Source organism: Mustela nigripes, chromosome 15, assembly GCF_022355385.1.
Source record: "Mustela nigripes isolate SB6536 chromosome 15, MUSNIG.SB6536, whole genome shotgun sequence".
Classification (NCBI taxonomy): Eukaryota; Metazoa; Chordata; class Mammalia; order Carnivora; family Mustelidae; genus Mustela; species Mustela nigripes.
In genome coordinates this window covers 28,377,293-28,401,585 of record NC_081571.1, presented here as the reverse complement: position 1 = coordinate 28,401,585, position 24,293 = coordinate 28,377,293, and the positions used below count along the sequence as shown (strand labels likewise).

General features: G+C 36.0%; 1 protein-coding gene across 1 annotated transcript in view; it reads left to right on the top strand.

The window, feature by feature from the left end:
• The window catches only part of COG3 (component of oligomeric golgi complex 3), a 73,593-nt gene that overhangs the window by 32,192 nt on the left and 17,108 nt on the right, over positions 1 to 24,293 (top strand). The window contains exons 11-17 of the mRNA XM_059378214.1: positions 148 to 239; positions 1,325 to 1,464; positions 2,720 to 2,880; positions 11,922 to 12,027; positions 15,855 to 15,979; positions 19,235 to 19,324; positions 22,360 to 22,480. Of these exons, the coding sequence (XP_059234197.1) occupies positions 148 to 239; positions 1,325 to 1,464; positions 2,720 to 2,880; positions 11,922 to 12,027; positions 15,855 to 15,979; positions 19,235 to 19,324; positions 22,360 to 22,480 (835 nt within the window). The remainder of the gene's footprint in view (positions 1 to 147; positions 240 to 1,324; positions 1,465 to 2,719; positions 2,881 to 11,921; positions 12,028 to 15,854; positions 15,980 to 19,234; positions 19,325 to 22,359; positions 22,481 to 24,293) is intronic.

The following is a 24,293-nucleotide window of genomic DNA, read 5'->3' as shown; positions in this document are numbered from 1 at the left end:
GTAAACCAAGCAATTTCTGTTTTTCAGTGGGTTGTTTTATGAATATATGTGCATAATCTTAGTGCAAATAGAGTATTTGTTTTATTCATAAATGCTGGAATCATTGTGTGTCTTTAACTGTAGGTAATGTGTGTTTATTTCCTGCAGATTCGTAGTGGCTGTGCCTTTATGGTCCATGTATGCCAGGATGAGCACCAACTTTACAATGAATTTTTCACAAAGCCAACATCAAAATTAGAGTAGGTAGTACACAAACTCTTGTTTTTAAGATTTAATATGCTAATGATCATTGTGGCTTATTATATTATAGGAGTATTTTAAAATTAACTGCAAAGTGTTTTAACTTTTATGAGTGTGTGAACAGAATATTATTGGATGGAAAGTGATTATTTTAAAATAAATGTGCAATTTAAAGGCCAACATGCTTTTATATTATTTATAATATATCTATGGAGACAATGTGGTATGACAGTAAGAAGCCTATATTGGAAACTAAGTCTTGGCAATGTATATCCCTTTATCTCCACCTAGTATTCTAATTCCTTATAGTTAAAAAATTGTTCTAATTAGTGAAAGACATTTAAAAATATAGACAATATTTAATACGTTTTCCTTATTTTTCTCAAAGTGTCTTTTCAGCTCCTGTGTTAGTCACTTTTGATTTCTTCATGTTGGTGATTTTGACTCTTAGAAAGATTCCAAGATTATAACTTTTATAATGAAGAAGAGTCAAATGTATCTTATAGTTTTGATTAGATTGATCACTTTTGGTGAAATGCTATGTATAGAAGAGTACTATGGACAGTATGAAGAATATAGACAACTTAAGTCTTTCTTTTCAAATGTTTAAAATTGTCAAAAATACTTGTATGTCCAAGTACTTTGAGTTTTATCTAAGTCCAAGTATTAAAGAATTTTCAGTTCATCTTTCCTAGGGACAATGTTACATTTGATTCACAAATGATGTAGAATATAAAAGGATAATTATATCAACCAAAATATTTGTTACCATGTTTTAAAGGACATATATAAAATATGGCTAAATAAGTAAAGTTGTAATAAATTGACATAAATTGATATTTGGCCACGGCAGCTGCTTTGGAGTGGCTGCTGAAGACTGCTTATGGATTTTGCGCTTTTAAAGTAAAGAAAGATCTACAGTATTATTTTCACCCTTTGATTTCTCATTAAATAGTGTTCCCATGCATGATTTTCCAGTAGATTTTTATTTTTATTGGCTAGAAGAAATCAATGATGCCTTTTAAACCATTAGAAAAATCATGAAGATTACTACTTATAACCATGTTTTATTCTTTCATTTTAGTGAACTTTTGGAGAAACTGTGTGTGTCATTGTATGATGTCTTCAGGCCATTGATCATTCATGTTATTCATTTAGAAACTCTGTCAGAACTTTGTGGGATTCTTAAAAATGAGGTGCTTGAAGATCATGTACAGAACAATGGTAAATAATAATTAGAAATGATAATTTCAAAAGTTTTAAAAATTATATCTGTGGCTCAATGAATTTCAAAATCCTCTATTCTTTACCCCATTCACCGATATAAATTTATTATTTTTATAGCCTGGTTTGATGCCTTTTAAAATCAAGATACACCTTATTTTTTGACTAGGTTCAAATTAAATGGGAAAATAATTTTAAGATCTGGGCAAAATTGCTAATAAAATTATAGTTCACTTTTCTTTCTGTCATCTGTCAGAGAGAACTGTCAGTTTTGAGCTAGACATTTTTAATACATTCTTACCAAAATACCTGAAGTCATTGGCTATATTGCATACTTTTAATTTAAAAACAAGAATTATTTTAGTGTACATATATAATAATGACTTATCTTTTTTGAAATTACAAATAAAATGAATTCTCTGGAAAACTCTAACCATCTGATACATTCTTTAATATTTGATTCTGTTGTCATAGAAAACATGACTTAAGTAACTTTAAAAAAACCCTTCAAGTAATACTTTACTGGCAGAAATTATTGTTCTTACTTTGACTTTCTTTAGGAGACACTAGGTTTGTTATGTTTCCAGAGTTTCTTATTCTGCTGCATTTAGTTATTCTAAGATGTGCATTTTCTTACATATTAATGCCTCTGAATTAAATTAATTTGAATATTTATGTTTTTATATCATATCTCCAACTCCCCAGCCCTTGGAAAGTTGTTACAGAATTAATGGTTTGTCTTAACACTGATGGCATCTTAGGAATGCAGAAATTCTATATGAACTTATACTTTGTTTTAATTTTTTACTCATATTTCTTTATGGAAACCTTAATAAGTCATTTTGTATTTGTGGGACTTCATTTATTTGTAAAATTGGGATAATAACCCAACAAATAAGCTGCCCTAGCTGTCTCTTAGGATTGGTCTGAAGCTGAATGAGATAACTTTTAACAAGCACGAAACACTTTAAAATTCAGACTTTATTATTCATGTTAATAATAAAAATAATATCACAAAGTGTCAGAAAAAAGGTACAAGGGCAAATTTCTTTCCCAATTTTAAATTTGAGGAAATTGAAAGACATTTAATTAAGTTTTTCTGAGGTCATTGAGTTATACTGAAATAGAATGCAACCACAGTCCCAGAGGGAAAAATGCTTCCTACTACTGCTGGACACTTGAGTAATATTTTTGCTTGTTTAAAGAAAATATTTTTCTAAATATAAAAGAATGGATGATTATACTTTTTTATCAGCTGAACAACTGGGAGCATTTGCAGCTGGAGTAAAGCAGATGTTAGAAGATGTACAAGAGCGCCTTGTATACAGAACCCACATCTACATTCAGACAGACATCACGGGGTACAAACCTGCTCCTGGAGATCTGGCATATCCTGATAAGTTGGTGATGATGGAGGTAGGGTTCTCTTATTTGATCTTGATTTCTCCCATACACTTTTTGGATGTTTCGTACTAGTAGAAATAGGATTTTTCTTTTTAATTCTCATTCAAGATGTAAAAACAAGATAAACTTGCCATAAAGTCACAGGAAATAAAATTTAAAAAAATTGAACAACATAATCTGTTAGGTTCTTTTTCCTTCAAGTTGTATTTTATAATTCATTTCCCTCCCCTTTTGTAGGAAATAGGTGTTCTCAGGTTTTTGTTTGTTTGTTTTTGTTTTAAGATTTATTTATTTACTTTAGAGAGAGAGAGAGAGTGTGTGCTCGTGCATGAGCATGGGGCAAAAGGGCAGAGGGAGAGGGAAAGGGAGAATCTCAAGCAGACTCCCACCTGATCATAGAGCATGACATCAGGCTTAATCCCACGACTCTGAGGTCACAACCTGAGCCGAAATCCAGAGACGGACACTTAACTGACTGAGCCACCCAGGTGTCCTGTGTTCTCAGTTTTTAAATTGAATTTGTGCTCCCTGTGATTTCTCTTTTTTAAAATAAATGGCACAGAAGAGGGTCTTGATAACATAGGAGCCACCATAGTTGATTGTCATAGAGCCATGTGTCATCCTGTCTCATAAAAATCGTGCGGGCCATGTCCTCAAAATTCTGCAGTACTGATGTCCAGTTTGTAGAGCTAGAGTTACCTCACTGATCATTTAGCTCACTGATTCAGTTATATACGAATCTTTATTTTCTTTTAGTGCTGGACAGAGTTTAAATAATGCTGAGGGTATTAGTACTAAACCAGAATTAGAGCCTAGAACCTTTTTTTCTTTTTAAGTGGGCTCCATGCCCAGTGTGGAGCTCAACATGGGGCTTGAATCAAGATCAAGATGGGCTCACATCAAGAGTCAGACACTTAACCACCTAGTTACCCAGACACCCTAGAACCTAGAACTTTTTTAATGGAAGTTTCAAATATAAGCGAAAGGTAGAGGGAACTATATAATGACTCTTGCATATTATTACACCAGCTTCCTCGTGGCCAGTCTTACTTCACTTAGAGCTCCATTACTCCCTTCCACACCATTAATTATTTTGGAGCAAATTCTAAAGTATCAAAAGGTAAGGCACATTTTAGTTTTTGCAGTGAAGTCTTTTTCTAGTTTTATTGAGAAATAATTGACATATGTCAGTAAGTTTAAGGCCTAGAGCATGATGATTTGATTTACATACATTATAAAATGATTACCACAATAGCTTTAGTTAACACCCATCATCTTATATAGATAACAATCCAAAGAAAGGAAATTTCTTTTTGTGACAAGAAAGAACAAGTTGTTCTTTCTGAACAACTTTCCTATCTGTATACGATGTTTTTTGTTAACTATAGTCATTGTGTGTATTACATTCCTAGTGTTTATTTTGTAACTGGAAGTTTGTTTGTTTTTTGTTTGTTTGTTTTTAGATTCACATATAAGTGAACTCATACAGTATTTGTCTTTCTCTGACTTATGTTATTTAGCATAACATCTTTAGGGTCTCACCATGTTTTTGGACATGGTAGGATTTCCTTGTGGTTTTTTTTTTAATGGCCAAATAATATTCCACTGCCTGCATACACCGTAACTTCTTTATCCATTCATTCATTGGTGGACACATAGGTTGTTTTCATGTCTTAGCTATCGTGAGTAATGCTGCAGTGAACGTAAAGGTGCAGATATCCTTTGAGTTAGTGTTTTCATTTCCTTTGGATATATTCCCAGACGTGGAGTTGCTGGATCATATGGTAGTTCTATTTTTAATTTTTTGAAGATCCTCCATACTGTTTTCCAGAGTGGCTGCATCAGTTTACAGTTCTGCCAGTAGAGCACCAGGGTTCTCTTTTCTCCACGTCTTTGCCAACACTTGTTACCTTTTTTTAAAAAAAATTTTTGTCAGAGAGAGGGAGAGAGAGTACTTGCATGCATGAGTGGAGGAGGGGTAGAGGGAGAAGCAGGCTTCCTGCTGAGCAGGGAGCCTGATGTGGGACTCGATCCTAGGACCTTGGGATCATAACCTGAGCTAAAGGCAGACGCTTAACTGACTGAGCCACCCAGACGTCCCAACACTTGTTACCTCTTATCTTTTTGACAGCAGCCATTCTAATAGGCGTGAGATGGTGTCTCATTATGTGCATTTCCCCGATGATTATTGATGTTGAGCATTTTCATTACCTGTTGGCCATTTGTATATCCTCTTTGGAAAAAATGTTGATTCAGGTCCTTCGTCCATTTTAAATTGGATTATTTGGTTTTTATGCTATTGAGTTATATGAGTTCTTTATACCTTTTGTATATGAATTCCTTATCATCAAGCTTTGTAGTTTGATGGTAGTCCCACTTTCTTATTTTGGTGAGGGTACTTTTCATTTTAACACAACCATGATATGGTTATCACATTTAAAAACATTATTATAGTTACTTAATATCACTGAATATTCAATTAAGTCTGGAATTTTTTCAGATTTACTAGTTGTTAGTGTTTTGTCCCACTTACTTTCTTTATGTGTATGTTTTATTGCTGAACCACTTGAAAGTAAATTATAGATACAGTGATACTTCACTTCTGAATACTTTAGTTCTTACTCTCTTAAGAATAAAACATTCTTCACATAATCACATGCCATTTTTTACATATATAAAAATTAATATTAATTCAACATATTATTTATATGTAGTACATATTCAAATTTTTCCAGTTGTTCTTCAGCTATCTATAAAACAGGATCAGAAAGTTAAAAAGTGGGATCCAGTCAAGGTTACTCTTTCTCCCCACTTGTTTTTTTTTGTTTGTTTTTTGTTTTTAATCACCTGGCTTTTTTGAAGAGACCAAGCCAGTTTTATTGTAGAATATGCCACATTCTGGATTTGTCTGATTGTTTTTCTCACATTTAGATTCAGATTAAACTTTTTTCTTTCTTTTTTTTTTTGGCAAGAATACTACACAGCTGATGTGTACTTACCTTATCACATCAAAAGCACGTAATGTCAGGATGTTCCACAATTGGTTAAGTTAGTAATTGTTAATTTTCTTCATTATAAAAGCATATTCCCTTCTTTGTAATTAGTGAGTACTGATGAAATGATACTTTGGGATTATGTGAATTCCCCAGCATCTTTTTACCCAGTGGTTATTACAACCATTAATGATCTGGGCCTGAACCAGTTATTATGTTGGGAGTAGCAAATTTCATACCTGCCATTTTCATATCTGCCTTTTCTTCTGCATTCATTAGTTGGCATTCTGCTGAAAAGAATTAATTTCTCCTTCTTCCTCCCTTTTGCCTATCCCTGACCTTAGTAGATTAGTGGAGTTTTTTAAAAAGTCATTATAATCTATTAGCATTGCTCTTTTTGAAGCTCGGAATTGTCCCAGATTTGACTAGTGGAAGATGGGTTCTTTGTCCTTTAGATGGCTTCTTTGTCATTTTGTCCCTGTAATCTTTGAGGACTTCTTTCTTTTTTCTTACACAGTTTTATTGAGTTATAGTTTATAGACCCCACAATTCACCCATTTAGAGTTTATAATTTATGGTTTTTTTTTTGTTTGTTTGTTTGTTTTTTTTTAAAGATTTTATTTATTTATTTGAGAGAGAGAAATCACAAGTAGATGGAGAGACAGGCAGAGAGAGAGAGAGAGGGAAGCAGGCTCCCTGCTGAGCAGAGAGCCCGATGCGGGACTCGATCCCAGAACCCTGAGACCATGACCTGAGCCGAAGGCAGCGGCTTAACCCACTGAGCCACCCAGGAGCCCTATAATTTATGGTTTTTAATGTATTCATGGATAGGTTCAATCATTACCACAGTCGGTTATAAACCACTCACCATCTCAGAAAGCAACGCTGTACCTTTAGCTGTCACTCTCTGACCCCAGTCTGAGGGATCAGAGAACTTACAGTGAGTTCTGTGAACTCTATAAATGTGTCTATATATATATGTCTATATAATATATATGTATGTATATATATGTCTATAAAATATATATGTATCTATAAATTGCCCGGTTTTAAACATTTCATATGAATAGGATTATATAACATACGGTTTTTTGTGATGTCTTTCACTTAGAATCTTTTTACAGTTCATCCAAGTTACAACATGTGTTAGACTTCATTCCTTTTTATGCTGGATAGTATGCCATTGTATGGATACGTCACATCTTATTTATTCATTCTTCTGCTGATGGATACTTGGGTTGCTTCCACCTATTGGGTGTTATAAATATACTGCTACAAACATTCATGTATGCATGTGTTTTCATTTCTCTTGTTTATATGCTTAGGAGTGGAATTTTTGCACTGTATAATAACTCTGTGTTTAATCATTTGAGGAATGGCCAGACTGTTTCCCAAAGTGGCTGTACCCATTTACATTCTCACCAGCAGGATATGAGGGTTCTGATTTCTCCACCCACTTGCCAACTCTTGTTAATATTTGACTTTTTTGACTTAAGGCATCAAGTGGGTATGGAGTGATGTCTCATTGTGGTTTTATTATTATTTTTTTAAGATTTTATTTATTTAATTGACAGAGAGAGATCACAAGTAGACAGAGAGGCAGGCAGAGAGAGAGAGGGAAGCAGGCTCCCTGCTGAGTAGAGAGCCCGGTGCGGGACTCGATCCCAGGACCCTGAGATCATGACCTGAGCTGAAGGCAGCGGCTTAACCCACTGAGCCACCCAGGCACCCCTCATTGTGGTTTTAATGTGCATATTGTCCTTGCATCATTTGTTATCCCAACATTCTGTCCAGTTGTCCCAGCATCATTTATTGAAAGGCTATTCTTTCCTGCTGGATGGTCTTGGCACCCCTGTTGAAGCCAGTTGCTAATAAATTTTTGGGTTTCCTCCCTCCCTTGCTCCCTTCCTTCCTTCATTCCTTTCTTCTTTCCTTCCTTCCTGTTGATTTATTTGAGAGAGAGAGAAAACAAGTGGGGGGAGGAGCCGAGGGAGAGAGAACATCCTTAAGCAGACTCCCTGCTGAGCACAGACCCTGACTCAGGATTTGGTCCCAGGACCCTGAGATCATGACCTGAGCTGAAATCAAGAGTCACATGCTCAACTGACTGAGCCAGCCAGGTGCCGCGGGTTTGTTTCTGATCTCTCAGTTTTATTACATTGAACTTTATGTCTCTCTCTTTCTCTTTTTTTTTTCTTTATGTCTCTTTTTATGTCAATATCAGACTGATTTGATTGTTTTGTAATAAATTTTAAAATCAGGAAATATGAATTCTAATTCTTCTTTTTAATGATTTTTTTTTGTCTATTCTTGGTCCCTTGCAAGTCCATATGAATTTTAGAATCAGCTTGTCACTTTCTACAAAGAAGTCAGCTGGGATTTGTTAGGGATTATATTATATCTGTTGATCAGTTTGGGGAGCATTGCCATCTTAACAAATGTTAACTCTTCAAGTTCAAGAACATGAGATATTTTGAAATTATTTAGATCTTTTTCAGTTTCTTTCAGTGATATATTGTAGTTTTCAGAGGATAAATTTTATACTTTTTAAAGATCTTCCTAAGTATTTTATTCTTTTTGAAGCTTATTTAAATGGAACTATTTTCTTAATTCTGTTTTTTGATTGTTGATTGCAAGTGTATAGAAATATTTTTGATTTTTATATATTGATCTTGTATCCTGTTACCTTGTTGGACTAGCTTATTCTAATAGATTTTTGTGGATTTTTTAGGATTTTCTATATGTGTAACTATATATGTATGTATGTATGTAAGATCATGTTGTCTGCAAATAGAGATAGTTTTACTTCTTGATTTCCAATCTTTATGCCTTTCATGTATCTCTCTTGCCTAATTGCTTAGGTAGAACCTCCAATACAATGTTGAATAGAAATGATGAGACCATATATCCTGTTTTATTCTGATATTAAGGGGAAAGCTTCTAGCCTTTCCTATTTAGTATGATGTTAACTGTGAGTTATTCATACAACGCCCTTTATCAGGTTGAAGAGGTTCCCATCTATTCCTGGTTTGTTGAGTGCTTTTATCTTAAACAATTTTGGTTTTTGTTAGATGCTTTGTTCACAACTATTGGCATGATCTAGTGAAATTTTGATTCTAGTGAATTTGAAAATATCCCCTGAAATAATTTTGCTAAGTCATTACATGTTTCTAATGTTTTTTCAAAAATGTAGTCTAATTTTTGCAAGGTTTGCAAATTAGGCTTCCAGCTGGAATGCTGACTTAAATTTATTTGTCTATGAAAAATAGGTTTAAAGTCCATTTCTTCATAAGTGTATCCTATATTCATCAACATACCTTTTGATACCAAGTGGGAATTGCTTTTGTTAAGTTGTAAATGTGGCTCAGATATTATCCAATTTCTGTTTAGACTGCTTCTCCTGGATGTCACACATCCTGATTTTCTTTTCTTTTTTTAAATTTATTTATTTGACAGACAGAGATCGCAAGTAGGCAGAGAGGCAAGCAGAGAGAGAGGAGGAAGCAGGCTCCCCACTGAGCAGAGAGCCCGATGTGGGGCTCAATCCCAGGACCCTGGGATCTTGACCTGAGCCCAAAGCAGAGGCTTTAACCCACTGAGCCATCTAGGCGCCCCAACTTTTCTTTTTTCTTTTTTTTTTTTTTTTTTAATACATTTTATTTTTTGGAACAGTTTTAGATTTACAGAAAAATTGAGAAGGTCTTACAGAGAGTTCCTATGTATGTCACATCCAGTTTTCTCTGTTATTTAACATCTTATATTATTGTGGTCCAATTATGGTGGTGAATGAGTCTGTAATGATACATTGATATTAACTAGAGGCTGTAGTTTTTTCACATTTCCTTAATTTTTATATAATGTCTTTTTCTATTTCAGGATCCCATTATCCATTTGTAGTTACTACCTTGCATTTTTTTTTTTCTTTCTTCCATATCCTCTTAGGCTCTTCTTGGCTCTGAGAGTTTCTCAGACTTTCCTTGTTTTTGCTGATTTTAATTTAACATTTTTGAGGAGAATTTGTTAAGTATTTTATAGGGTGCCTCCCTATTGGAATTTGTCTGATGCTTTTCACATGGTTAGACTGGTATTATGTGTTTTGGGGAAGGAAACCCAAAAGTACCATATTTATCACATCATACCCAGGGTAGACACATCAATATGATTTACACTGACATAGATCACTTAGTTGAGGTGGCATTGTTAGGTTTCTTCATTGAAAAGTTGCTCTTTTTCCCCAAGCTATGCTACTTTCTTGAGACAAAGTATTTACATACATTATTTGGAATTTTTCTGCAAGGCAGATCTTTTTCCTTCTATATATGTAAGTATGTATATATGTATTTATTCACTTATTGATATCAGTATGAACTCATGGATACTTATTTCATATTTATGGATATTATCCACTGTTTTATGAGCACTTCCTTATCTCTTGGGTCTGTAAGACATTTTAGGCTCATTTTGTCTATTTACTATCTTAGCCTTAGAATCAGCCATTTCTCCAAAGAGTCCTGGCTTCTTTTATTGGAGAATGGTATTGGAAAACAAGGTCTAGGTGCTAGGTGTGCTCATAGCTGTAGAGTGTTCTTGATTTTGGTCATCTCAGCTGATAGCAAAGAAGTATGTGTATGTATAACCTATTCCTGTTGCAACACCTCCTCACCAGCATTTTAACTTACCCTAACTTATTTTAGTGCCTGAACTGATAAACATGTTGTAATAGGGGTGTTTCTTTTAAAGCTAGCATGCTTGAAATACACCAGGCTGTGTAATTTACTGCCCTTATCTAAGAATGTTTTTCTCAACTTTCATCCCTTCTCCTGACTTCTATTTAAATTTATATTTTGGATAGTTATATTAATTATTTGTATAGTACTTAAAAAAATAATACATAAAATCAACTTTGCAGGAATCAGGTATGTGGTAGGTAGGGCATATAGTTTGGGGGCTGTTTGTTTATTGCCCTGCTTTCATTATTCTGTAGGCTTATAGTAGGAATGTTGCTAATAATTCCAGGAAACAGATAAACCTTGGGTTTGAAGGCCACAAAGTGGGTATGATGAAGACAAGATCTATTTCTCAGTCCAGTCTAGGGAATTGTGTTCTTTTTTCCTTTTATTTCTTTGTTTTCTTTATGAATAATTGGTTTTATATTAGGTAGAATGCCTGTTTTAATAGTTCTGATAAGATGTTAGGTGATTAAGATTACTTTATAATTTAGTGATAATTTAGTATAATTTAGTGATATATTTAGTATGTTTTATTTAGTCGTCACATAGCCAGTGTCCTGATGCCTTCTTGTGTGGACCTTTTGGTTTAAGGATATCACTTTCAGTAAATATGCTTGCTTTGCTTTTCTTTTGGTGAGGGACACAGGGGCATCAAGGTGATCCTGCTGTGACATCTTTGTGCCATGTGTTTATACTTTCTGGTTTCTGCATGCAGAGTTAGGACTGGCCCAAGTGATACAGAGTCTGTATCCCAAACACTTCTCTGGGCCATTCCTTTTGGCAGTAATTACGTTTGTTGGTCCTTCATTTTTATTTCTACCTTTATAAAACTATAAATGTAAATTAGTGAGATCTTCATCAATAACTTAGTAGTTAGTGACCTGTGTATATTTGATGTTATTCTTTAGGCAGTGAAGAAGGCTCTCAAAAATAGCTTACTGTAGCTATTCTCACATAAAGAGAAAAGCAGTTGTTTAGATTGGCTGGTTACTTGATAAAAACATTTCTGATATTCCGAATGTATTCTGTCCAATCTTAAATTTTGTTTCTAAACAGAAGTTTAAAATTAGCTTCCTAGAGGTGACTTGTGTATTACATGAACCTTCAGCAGATACCTGGTAATGGTTCTGAAATTAGTGGTTCACAAAAGACTGTGGATGTGTTTATGGGAGTAGAGACGCTCCATACTAATTTAACTTTTTCATTTCCATGGGTTGTTTTGGTCCATTTATTTATTAACTAGTTTTTTTTTTAACTTCATGGAAAGATTCATATTACAAACACAGCTGAAAACTACACCTTAATCTTTCTTCTGATTTCTTTATAATAGCAAATTGCACAGAGTTTAAAAGATGAACAGAAGAAGGTACCTTCAGAAGCTTCATTTTCAGATGTTCGGTTAGAAGAAACGGAGTCTAATAATCTAAGAAAATCCGGTATGTTATGATTAACTCCAACTTTATTCATTCATTTAAACTTCTGTTGAGGACTTGTCATGTTCTGAGCATGAGAAACAACCTTGTGCATTTGAAGAGCCCAAACTTGGGTGGGGGTAGATTGATAAGCTGTAACTGTGTGGCCATGTCCTAAAGGTATGGACAGTGTACTCTTGGACCATGGTAGAAGGGCATCAGAATTATGAAGGGAGGTGAGCTTTGAGTGCAGGAAGGTGGGTTCAGTGAGAGATGTGGTGTCTGAAGCTATACTCTTTATAAAGGTAGGAATGAGTGAGTCAGGTGAAGTAAAGTTGTTTAAGATAGAATAGTATGGAGATGGGCAGGCAGGAATGGAAGACTATGGTTGCTTTGGGGAAGTCAAGTGGTTAGGTATGTTTGGGCATAGGTTATTTGGAGGGAGGAACAGATAAAGCTGGCCAGATAGGTGATAATCTCAGAGACTTTGAACTTCTTGCTAATACAGTGTATTGGAATAATTGTACTACCAGATTTGCGTTTTGTAAATATATGGAGTGCCTGTGACTAGGGTAAGATACCGATAAAAACATTTGGGCTGGCTTGGACTAGGGTAAATGTTATGCAAGGAGTGAAATTGTCCAAGAAGCATCCTGGATGTTTATGAGTTACGTAGACAAAAAGCTAGATGAGAAACAGGGATCCTCTCCTCTCTCCTCCTAGCTGTAAGGGAGACACTGAAGCTCAGGTTTTTGGGGAGCTGGGATTGGCTGGGAGTTGGGGTAGTGAGAATGGGAGGCTTTAATAGCCCCAGTTGTCCCTAAATCCCCATGCTTAGGGCATCTCCAGGTATTGTGTGTTACTCTATGAACAGCTGATACCTCAAACCCAGACTGCCAAGCAAACTGGGTATTCCTTGTCTGGCAAAGCCAATTTTATCACATTTGTTTCATAGGAAGATAGAGCCATAAGGGTTAAGATTTCCTCCTTTGAAATAGAACCTGTGCCATGTCTTCATATACCTTTTGTTTCTAGTATACACTTTGGTCCTAATAAATCTCTTCAAGAGTTAGTGGAGAGACTAGAGTACTTTTCTATCTTAATGACGTTGGTCTTATACATTTTCCCTTTGCCCAGTAAAGTCTATTCTTTCACCCTTGCTTGGCCTTAAAATAAATAAGTATCGTTGGCAGAACTGTAGAGCCTAGTTAGGAGATTGTTTTGTTTTCCATTTGAAAGATAAAAGTTTGAGCCAGGGCACTGACAGGGTAGGGAGAAAAGTGAATAGATGAGGCATCTGGTGAAAAGCTTGAATCAGTAGAATTTGATGACACACTAGATGTGGGGGCTGAGAAAGACTTAACAGCGTTCACATGGAACAACTGAGAAGATCTATGTATATCGATCTAGAGCTATGCTGTTCAATATGGCAGCCACCTGCCATTGAACATGTGAAATGTGGCTATCTGAATGTGCTGTTAGCATATAAAATACAAATCAAATTTCAAAGACTTAATATGAAATAAAGAATGAAAAAACCTTATTAGTAATTTGTCTTGATTACATGTTAAAATGGTGGTATTTTAGATATATTGGGTTAAGTACATTAAAATTCATTCCACTTGTTTCTTCTTACCTTTTTTAATGGGGCATTTTAACGTGTTACACGTATGGCTCACATTGTATTTCTGTTGGACAGTACTTTTCTAGAGCTATAAAGAGGACTGATTTAGAGATAAAGACTGTAGAGACGCTTTGGGCTTGTGTAGGGTCACCCCTAGGACAGAGAGTACAGTGACAATAGCAGAAATGTGGGGAGAGAACCTCAGCAGATGCTGACGTGAAAGAACAATGGAGGTAGAGGAGAGTCAACTTCATGTAAAGTAGACATTTTATAGTGAGGCCTTATAGAAGAGCTTTTAAAATTACACAAATATCACATACTTTTGAAAAGCAAACAAAATAAGCTTACAGAATTATAAAGTGAAAGCACTAACCCACAGTGTTCTCTTCTTTCTTTTTCCCCATAAATCTGTACCATAAACTCTAGGCCTTCTAAGCAGAGGCTGTTCTGGCTTTTTTTTTTTTTAAAGAATTTTGCTTTGCTTGGCTATACTTTTACTGTTTTAAGTATTGGCTATTACTTTTCTTTTCTTTTCTTTTCTTTTTTAAGATTTTATTTATTCCTTAGAGAGAGAGAGGGATCACAAGTAGGCAGAGAGGCAGGCAGAGAGGTCGGGGGAAGCAGACTCCCACTGAGCAGAGAGCCTGATGTGGGGCTAGATCCCAGGACCCTGAGATCATGACCAGAGCCAAAGGCAGAGGCTTAGCCCAGTGACCCACCCAGGTGCCCCTATGGAAAAAAGTTTCAAATATAAAGAAAAGTAGAAAGAATGATATGATGAACAGTGAACACCACTACCCACCATATGGATTCAAGGCTTAACATTTTATCACATTATATATACATATATTCTTTTGCTAATCCTTTTTAAAAATTTATTTATTTATTAAGTAACCTCTACACCCAATGTGCGGCTCAAACTCACAACCCCAAGATTAAGAGCCACATGCTCCTCTGGTTGAGCCAGCCAGGCGCCCCAATCTTCTGCTAATCATTTTAAAGTAAATTATTGACATCATTGCCAGTTTACTCTTGAGTATTTCATCATCTCTCCAAAATATAAGGACATCTCCTATATAACTCTAAAACCTATTGCACTAAAACATTTAGAGTTTCCTAATGTCCTCTAATACCCAGTTCATATTTCATTATCCCCTCTTATTCCAAAGTATTATCTTAGCTCTGCTGTTGTGGCTCATTGGAACTCTCGTCCATTGAGCTGAAATGATTGTGCTTCCCTCACAGAGGTGTCTTTGCTCAACCAAGCTCCTCACTTGCTCCTCCTCACCCTCACCAGAGTGTCTGCCCTGTCTCGGAGAGAGGAGGGGACAATTCTCTTCAATTGGGAATTGGATAGACTAAGTAGGCCTATAAGTAATACAGCTAAGAGCATGGAAGGCAAGCAGTCAAGCAAACCAGCTTTAATTAATTTTCCTGTTTAGCATAGCTTTATTTTCTTGTCATTTCCTTACCTCCATTGGCTTCCAGTAGCTTCCACACGACTACTTACAGATCTACCTCCTTTTTGTATAAGGCATATATACTATTTATTCATTCTATAAGGATTGTTTTGTTTTAAAGATTTTATCTATTATTTATTTATGGTTTTATTTACTTGAGAGAGAGGGAGTGAACGAGCAGTGGGGAGGGGTGGAGGGAGAGATCAGGAGAAGCAGACTCCCCTCTGAGCAGGAAGCCTGATATGGGGCTCCATCCCAAGACCTGGAGATCATGACCTGAGCTGAAGGTATATCCTTAACCAACTGAGCGACCCAGGCACCCCAGATTTTATTTATCTGAGAGAGAGAGAGAGACCACGAAGGGGGAGGCAGAGGGAGAGGTGGGAGCAGACTCCCTGCTGAGCAGGAAGCCTGATGCAGAGCTTGATCTCAGGACCCTGGGACCACTGTCTGAGCCACCTAGGTGCCCCCATTCCGTAGACATTATTGATCACAGTTTTGGAATAGCTTTTGAATTAAGCATATATATATGAGGGTGGGATATATGTATGTATTTATGTGTAGTCTCACTAATCGTGTTGAATATCAGCTGTCACAATTCCTGTGGGTTCCTGTGGCATTATTGATTAAAGGTGAAAATACTTGGAAAAAAAATGGATGCCTCTAGCTACTGATAACTAAAAGAACAAACAGTTTATGTTTACTGTGCAAATAAGACAAACCTCCAGGTATGTGAAATGTGTCTTTTTTTCCATTTGGGTTTTTAGGTTCAACAGAATCCCTCAATACGAGGCCACAGACCACAATTTCTCCAGCAGATCTTCATGGAATGTGGTATCCTACAGTTCGAAGAACTCTTGTGTGTCTCTCCAAATTGTACAGATGTATAGATGTACGTGTATCAATTCTTATTTATCTTTACAGTAAATTGCTTGCTCTTTCATGTGAAATTTTTAAATTTTAAGTTTATTTTAAGATCTTAGTGTAGTATTTTGTTTGGTATTTAATTAGAATCCTATGATTTTTAGATACAGAGGTAAGTTTAAGATCAGTCTAATTTAGGGGTTTTTTAAAAAAGATTTTATTTATTTATTAGAGAGAGTGAAAGCATGAGCAGAGGGGAGGGGCAGAGGGAGAAGGAGATGCTGATTCTCTGCTGAGCAGGGAGCCCAATATGGGACTCTTGATCTCAGGACCCTGGGATCATGACCCAAGCCAAAGGCAGCTGCTTAATTGACTGAGCCACTCAAATGCCCTTAATGTAGGGATTCTTAATGTGTGTGTTCTGTAGAACCTTACAATTCACTAGTGGCCTTTGGGAAGTCTTTGGATACCTTGAAATTTTGAGTAAAATTGTGTTTGTATCTTTATATTTGTGTCTTTTTGAGAAGGATTATAGCTTTCATTGCATTTACTATGACCACATAAAAGTTTAAAAACTACTGGTTAATTCATCTGTTTTAGTTTATAGGTAAGGAAAAAGACGTGCAGAAAGGTTAAGTGATAATGTCCAGTGTCACATGGCTATAGTACATATTTAATATAAATTTGTTATTAAATGCATTTACTTTAGTTTCTTTTTTTTTAACTTTAGTTTTTTTTTTTTTTTTAAAGGTTATTTATTTTAGAGAGAGGGTGCATGTATGGGATTGATGGGAGGGCCAGGGGGAATGGGAGAGGAAGAGAATCTTAAGCAGACTCCCTGCTAAGCCCGACCTGGGGCTTGATGTCATAACCCTGAGATCATGACCTAAGGCAAACCTTAGGACATTTAACTGACTCAGCCACCTGGGCACCCCTTTATTTTAGTTTTGTACTCCATTTTAATCAGCATTTTTTTTTAAAGATTTATTTATTTGAGAGCAAAAGTGCAGGGCGGGGAGGCAGGGAGAAGGGCAAAGGGATAGAGAGAGTCTCAAGCAGACTCTGCATTGAGCACAGAGCTCATCATGGGGCTCTTTCCATCTCACAACCCTGAAATCATGACCTGAGCTGAAATCAAGAGTCGAATACTTAACTGACTGAGCCATCCAGGTGCCCCTAAGTCACTAAGAAACCATGGACTAATTTTAGTTATTGCTGAAATTGTAGTACCTTTTTTTTTTTTTGAAGCACGACCTTAAACATAAAGCATTGATTTTAGGTCAGAGCTGTTGTAAGCATTCAAGAATGTTTAATGATATGATTATCAATCTTGAAAGATTAGAGTTGTTTATACTTCATATTAGGAGTTTGCTGCTGAAATAGTTTATAAGATTAAATTTTTAAAAAATTTTATTTAAGTAATCTCTACACGCAACATAGGACTTGAACTTACAACCCCAAGATCAAGAGTGCTCCTCCCGCTCCTCCAACAGAGCCAGCCAGGTGCCCCTGAAATTCAGTGAATTTAATTTAAAATTTGATTGTTACAACTTAAATAGCATATAAAATGTGACAAAATAACAACAGCAATGTAATTGTCCTGAAGCTGTTGTTTAAGAATAGAGACCAAAGGGGGTATGTCTATGTTTCTCAGCCCCCTCATCGCCTCCTCATGCCCCCCAACGGCAGAAATGTTTTATATCTCAGAGGCCTAGGGGCTGAACAAGGTGGCACAGTTTCATTGGTTCAGTAGAGTGCATAGTACTTAGTGTATCTATTTTAAGCTACATAGTTATCGGAGTTTGTACTTGCAGAGATTTTGAAATTTAACCAGAAAATACCTTTTGGCCTATTCTGGGACTTTTAGGATGCGGCAAGATCACCTTTACAGTTAGATGTCTCAGCCTTTTTGTCCAGCTAATGAGTTGTCTTCTAGAGGGAAGTTTGGACTTTGGAATCTCCTCTTCCCCAGGTTCCCTAGCAGGAGTACTCAATGACAGTATGAGGCTAGGATTAGGAAGCTCCCTAGAGTAGAGCTGGGATACCAGGGGGATACATAGGGGTGTGTTCCACACAGAACCCATTGTCATCACAGACCCTAGTGAAGCCTTTTCGGTGCTTAAGAGGGATTTGAGCCAAACAGTAGGATAGACCTGAGGACGCAACTCTGCCTGTTTTTATTTTATCTTCTGGGACTGCCTGTTTTTTTTTTTTGTTTTGTTTTGTTTTGTTTTTTTAATAACGTAGCTATGTCTGAATCTTATTCCTCTCTCTTTTAACCATCTAAGGCGAGGAAAGCCAAGTCTAGTGAAAAACGCATTAAGACTGAGCGGGGGAAGAGTTGGTCTTAGTCGAGGCTGCTGATGTTCGGTCTTCCTCAGGCAGGAGCAGTGACCTAGCAAAAGGCAACCCTAATCTTTTCTTACTACAGAAGCTGCATAGGAGACAACTGAGAGGGAAGCAGTACAAAAGGAGAACAGCATCAAGTAGAGATCAGGACCCAGGATTGTGGCCTCATAATAAATATTTTGCTCATATTCCTCCATGTTAATTCCATCTCAGGTGGAATGGAGGCAGGGAGGAGGCAAGGGACCGGCAGGCGACCTTGACATGCCACACTTCTGACAAGATATAGAAATGACAGAATTAAGAATCATACTTCACATGATGTTTGTAACCCAATTATTTTGTTTTTATCTAATTATATTTTAAAAAGATTTTACCACCTCCTTCGGCATTCCTATATTTCATACACAGTATCCTGTAATTTGGATTTCCTAGTATTTTATTGCTTGACTCCCCCATCACTGAACATTTATTTGTTTTTTTTGGGTTTTTTTTTGCTGTTTTAAATGATGTAGTAAGAGCCATGTGCATGAATTTTATAATACAATACTGATTATTTGGGATACATTTTTAGAAGTGGGTTTACTGAGGCTTTGTCTTAAAGTTGGTGGGGTCAGAACCACATCTGTCTTGTCCACCTACCACTGGGCATCCAGCATTTAGCACAGAGCCTAGCCTGAAATAGGTGCTAAGGAAATATTGCTGAAAGGTCACAGGAGAGCTTTGAGAGATGCAAATTACAGAACTACCTGTTGGTCTAGACAGGTTGCATGGGAATAGGAAACTCTAAGAGGAATATTTGCCAGTAATATAAGTTCATCCGGTGGATGAGGGCAAGCAAGCATTCATTGATGAATTGCTTGTTCTCTGTTTATATAATTTTTCTGTTCCTGTGTTGTGAAGCACTTCAGTTAATGTTTTTCTTTTATTTCACCAGAGGGCAGTGTTCCAAGGATTATCACAGGAAGCCTTGTCTGCCTGCATTCAGTCGTTACTTGGAGCATCAGAGTCTATCAGCAAAAACAAGGTTTGATGAAGTGTTAGGTGAAATATTGTTACCTATAATAATATTGTCGAATATAGCATTTATTTGTAAACACAGAAATTTAAAGCCATTTTGGCGGGAGGATTTGTTTAATATGATTTAATTGAAGCCCTTTAAGAGAAGTTAAAACAGTTGACCCTTGAACAAGACAGGGACTCAGATCCTTTCCCCCACAGTTTGAAATCCTTGTAGAACTTTTGATTCCTCGAATACTGAACTACTAATAGCCTGCTGTTGACTGAAAGCCTTACTGATAACATAAACAGTCAGTTAACACCCATTTTGTCTGTTATGTGTATTACGTACTATATTCTTAAAGTAAGCTAGAGAAAAGAAAATGTTATTAAGAAAATCACAGGGAAGAGAAAATACATTTATAGTACAATGCTATAAAAAATTACCATATAAGTGGACCAGTGTAGTTCAAACCATGTTGTTGAAGGTTCAATTGTGTATTATTATAGTGCTAAATAAAGACCACACTGTATGAAGGAGTTCCAGCTTTGCTGAAAAGTACTGAAAATGCCACTTTGGTTCTAAATCCTATAGAGTAAAGGTCTCTTACTATAGCCTTAGCAGCTGGGAAGGTAGTAGACTCCTGTTTCCCTGAAAGACCAAAACAGTGTTTATAAGAGAACATAGCAATTTATAATCATCCCTTCAGTGATGGTTTTAAATAGTTGCATGGCCTCACTTGAAGGAAATCAGCCAAGTCAATTTAGAAGACAGGGAACTGTGGCCCATGGGTTGCATGACTAGAAGTAGTTGCCGTGACTTCATGACTTACAGTTTTTAATCAAGAAGCAATCTGGGGCTGAAGGCTGCTCCCGGGGGCCCTGAGAATTTTTAAATAGCGTCATCAAAGATGTTGCTTCATTTAACTGTCCATTAAAATGCCTGTCACCTAAAGGGTCTAAGCTGTAGGGACTGTTTCCAGGGAAACTTTTTTTGCTTGTTTGGAGTATTCAAACTTGTGAACCTTTTTTGGACTTCCAGATTTATAAACTTGATTTCTTACTTCAAGGCTTTAGATAAATTAGGGTAAGACAAAAGAAAGCAAAAAAAACAAATGACAAAAAAAAACTTCCCTCAAAAGAATTTGGGATTCGTTTCTAGGAGAGTTGTACCCCTGATTGTGACTGCTGCATTCTCCCAGTCATGGAATGAAAGGTTGCAGTGACATTTTTAGATGTTGGAAAGAAGATGGAAAGTTAGTTGTAGACAGGCAGATTTAATTTTTAAAAAGTATTTCTAAGCCTGAGCTCTCACATTTCTTAAAATACCTGAAATCAGGAAACATGTCTAATGTTAGGCAAATGGTTAAGTAAATTATGGCATACTTCATAGAGTAGACAATTACACAGGCGTTAATTTTTTTAATGAAGCAGTAACATTTAACTTAAATATGTTAAGGCAAAAAAAAAAAAAAAGGATACAACCAGATATACATCATGACTTTATGTAATGAAAACACTCAATAAAACATTAACATTGAAAGCTTTTGGGTGAATATGGATGATTTTCCCTTTTTTCACTACACTCTTCTTTATTTTCCAGTTTTCTAGAATGAGCATGTAGTTCTTAGATGATAAGGAGGAAAAAAAAATGACCTAATTTATATGTCTTCATGCACACCACCTCCTTTTTTTAAAGGGAGGAGTGAAGGGCTTTTTGATTATTATACCCTATGAGGCTATCCTGTTTTATGTAACTCTGCTTCCTGCATATTAGAAGGGGTTTAAGTTTGTGTGGGGAAGCTCTCGATTTGGCAAGCATTAGCTCATTTATTTTTGTTGCTGAGTTTGTGTACTTTTGCCTTTCAAGAAAAAAGTGATTAATGAAAATGACCACTTAATGTCTTAGCTTCTTAAGGCAGGAAGTTGTTGCCATACTTAATTGAACACCTAATATGTTTGCTGGATTATAGCAGCTTTAGTTAAGTGAATCTGTATTACACTGTTCTTTCCCCTTGGAATTGTTAGTTTTTTAAAAAATAGAGCAAGTATTCAAAATGTGTAGTGCTTCCTACTTATTTAATGCTCTGTGTTCCAGAGTACAAAGTGAGTTTCCATCAAATAAATCATTCTTGCATATTGATTATGTGTTTATTTAGAAGGAGGGAGGAGAGAGAGAGACACTAGAAAGGAGTTAGGTTGTTTAATAACCCCTTTAAAATTATTGCTGTTTATTGAAGGACAATTTTATTCTTTTCCTAATATAGTATGATGTTAGAAATATTTTCAAAGCAATATTCTGTCTTGATTAAGCAGCAAGAATGAGCAGATGCAGCCTTGCTCTTGTTAATATACAGACTTTTTTTGGAAGTGAAAGTTACAGTTATTCACTCTTTTAGGATTGGGTCAGACAGAGCTTTGAGAAGTAAATTTAAATCATAAGACTCTTCTAGATGGGTCCTGCCAGGGCAGATGCAAGTGTAGTGACTCAGGATATAGACAGTGCTCTGTTGGTGGCAGGATGATCCAAAATGGTAACCCCAAATCATTTTTGGATTTGGAAGCTCCTTTTGTATAAATATGAATATTTCTGATATTCTGGATATTGAAACCACTTTGGCCAAATAGAGCCATGGTGCTTGAAAAGAAACTGGAAAACCAGGAGAGGTCAGAGTTGTGTTTATGCTTTGACCTTTTCTTTATTTCCTGTTCTGTGCCAAGATTAGGTCACTTTATCTCTTCTGTTTCTAAATCAAGTAAAAATAGATTTGATTTCTTTTTCTAAATGTGTTACTTTATAACCTTTTATCTGATTTGCTTTCTTGGACTGACGAAGTATGAGTGGGTGACAATGTTAGTAAGAGTTTGCAGTAAGATTTTTCCAGATAATTCTAACATGGGTAACGTGGGGAGAGTTCATTGCACCACAAAAGGAGTATTGGTACATACAGTTAGGTTAAGGGCCATACACCTCGGTAGATTAATGTTGATTAATAACACTGTATGTTTTACACATTTTTATTTAATCTTTGATAATACCCATTTTTCTGTCTTATAATTTAGACTCAGATTGATGGACAACTTTTCTTAATTAAGCATCTTTTGATTCTTCGTGAACAAATTGCTCCATTTCATACTGAATTCACCATTAAGGAAATTTCCCTGGACCTCAAGAAAACTAGAGGTACTTCATTGTCCTGGCTGACACAGTTGGGTGTGTTTGACCTGTCCAAATGTGTCAGCAAAGGTTATAGGTTTATTTTATGTTCATCTGCAATTTTTTTTGCATGCTGTGCTTGCTAAGCATGTTACTTGTTCATACTGAGCTGAGCTTTCAGCGTCCTAATTACATCTAACTTGCTGTATTTTCTTTATGAAGGGAACTGTTTCTGAGCATTTCAATTTGTAATATAGCATTACTTCTCTTAGACTCTGCCACATATTACCATAACCAGTTAAAAAATGAAAAATCAGTGTAACAGCTACTTAACAGTGTCAGCCAATTGGGGTGATTTTAAACATTGAGTAGAGTTTGTCAGTTCATGAAAATTCAGGAAGCCAGCTGGGTAAAATGGTAAAATGCGAGTATTCAGATATCTAAGAGTGAAAGATTTGGGTTCCTGGCCCATCATTTCCTGGCTCTTGTGTGATCTTGGTTGGGTATTTTAGTTTTCCTATCCCAGGTGAAATGAGCAGAATCAACTTGTCACGATAACTTCTCAATAACCAGGTTATTGAGATCATTAAGCATGAAAATGTATGTTGAAGAGCTTTGTGAGCGTTAGGTGCTCAAGTAAGCCTAATTGGTATTATTTAATCAGCTGGTTGTTAGGTAATCATGTGGCTAGGCTCTTTGAGTTGTTAATAGACACTGAATCATATCTGTCCTAATGATTTGCCTCTGACTGAATTAATAGATGATTTCTAAAATATCAGAATAGTTATTTTCTAAGATGTTGATTGTAAGCAGTTAAGGATACACTATGAATATCCCTAGTTTCCTTTACTTACTTACAAATTTATCTAAACTTTATCTTTTCTTAACCATTGCTGAGGGAATTAAGTTCTAATGCCTTAAGCCATTGTTTATATAATGGAACTTCTCTCTGAGGTATTGGGGGAATTGAGAAAATAGTCACTCAAATTATTTCCTGTACTCTGGTTCAGAGGAACTCCAAATACGGTATTTCCAAGGGTAGCTGGTTATTAGTTCCCTAGTGACTGTGTTTATAAAATAGTGGGCTTGACTTAACTCACCTGAGAGCCATCGTGAGTCATATTAGAACAGTTTACTCTTTCTTTTCCTAATGTTCTCTTCTTTCCGCCATGGAGAATACCTTTTGGTTCTGTTGGAATTTGAATAGTAAACCTGTATGTTACTCATATTTTGTGATTAAAAAAAAAAAAAGATTTTGTTTTATTTTAGAGGGTAGGGGAGCAGAGTGGGAGCAAGAGGGACAAGGAGACTCCTTGCTAAGTGTGGAGCCTGAGAATGAGGGGCTAGGTTTGATCTCAGGACCCAGAGATCGTGACCTGAGCTGAAACCAAGAGTCAGATGCTCAGCTGACTGTACCTCCTAGGCGCCCTGTGATTTTTTTTTTTAAACAGTAGTCACATATCCTGGTTTTTGCCATTTTATAGAATGTGTATATATTTTTTAAGCTTATTCTTATCAGAGGCTTCCATCCCCCAACCAGTCTAGTTGATATCCTTCTGTCCTTTTGGTGTGAGGTGTGGGAGTAGTGCCCTAACCTTGAAGAGTGCCGTGGGCTGATAGTCCTTAACTTTATTTACATGATGGGACAAAGTAAGGCTGATCTACTTTCTTCCATTTTTTTCTAATTCATAATTTGTTGCTTCTTACTTAGTTCTTATATAGATCCATCGAAGTGTGAGATAATGAAATGCCCTAAAATTTTGGCAAATACTCGTTTAAAGTCTGTTTTCCCTAAAACATCATAAAGCCTATATAATCCTACTGTATGCTGTCGCAGACA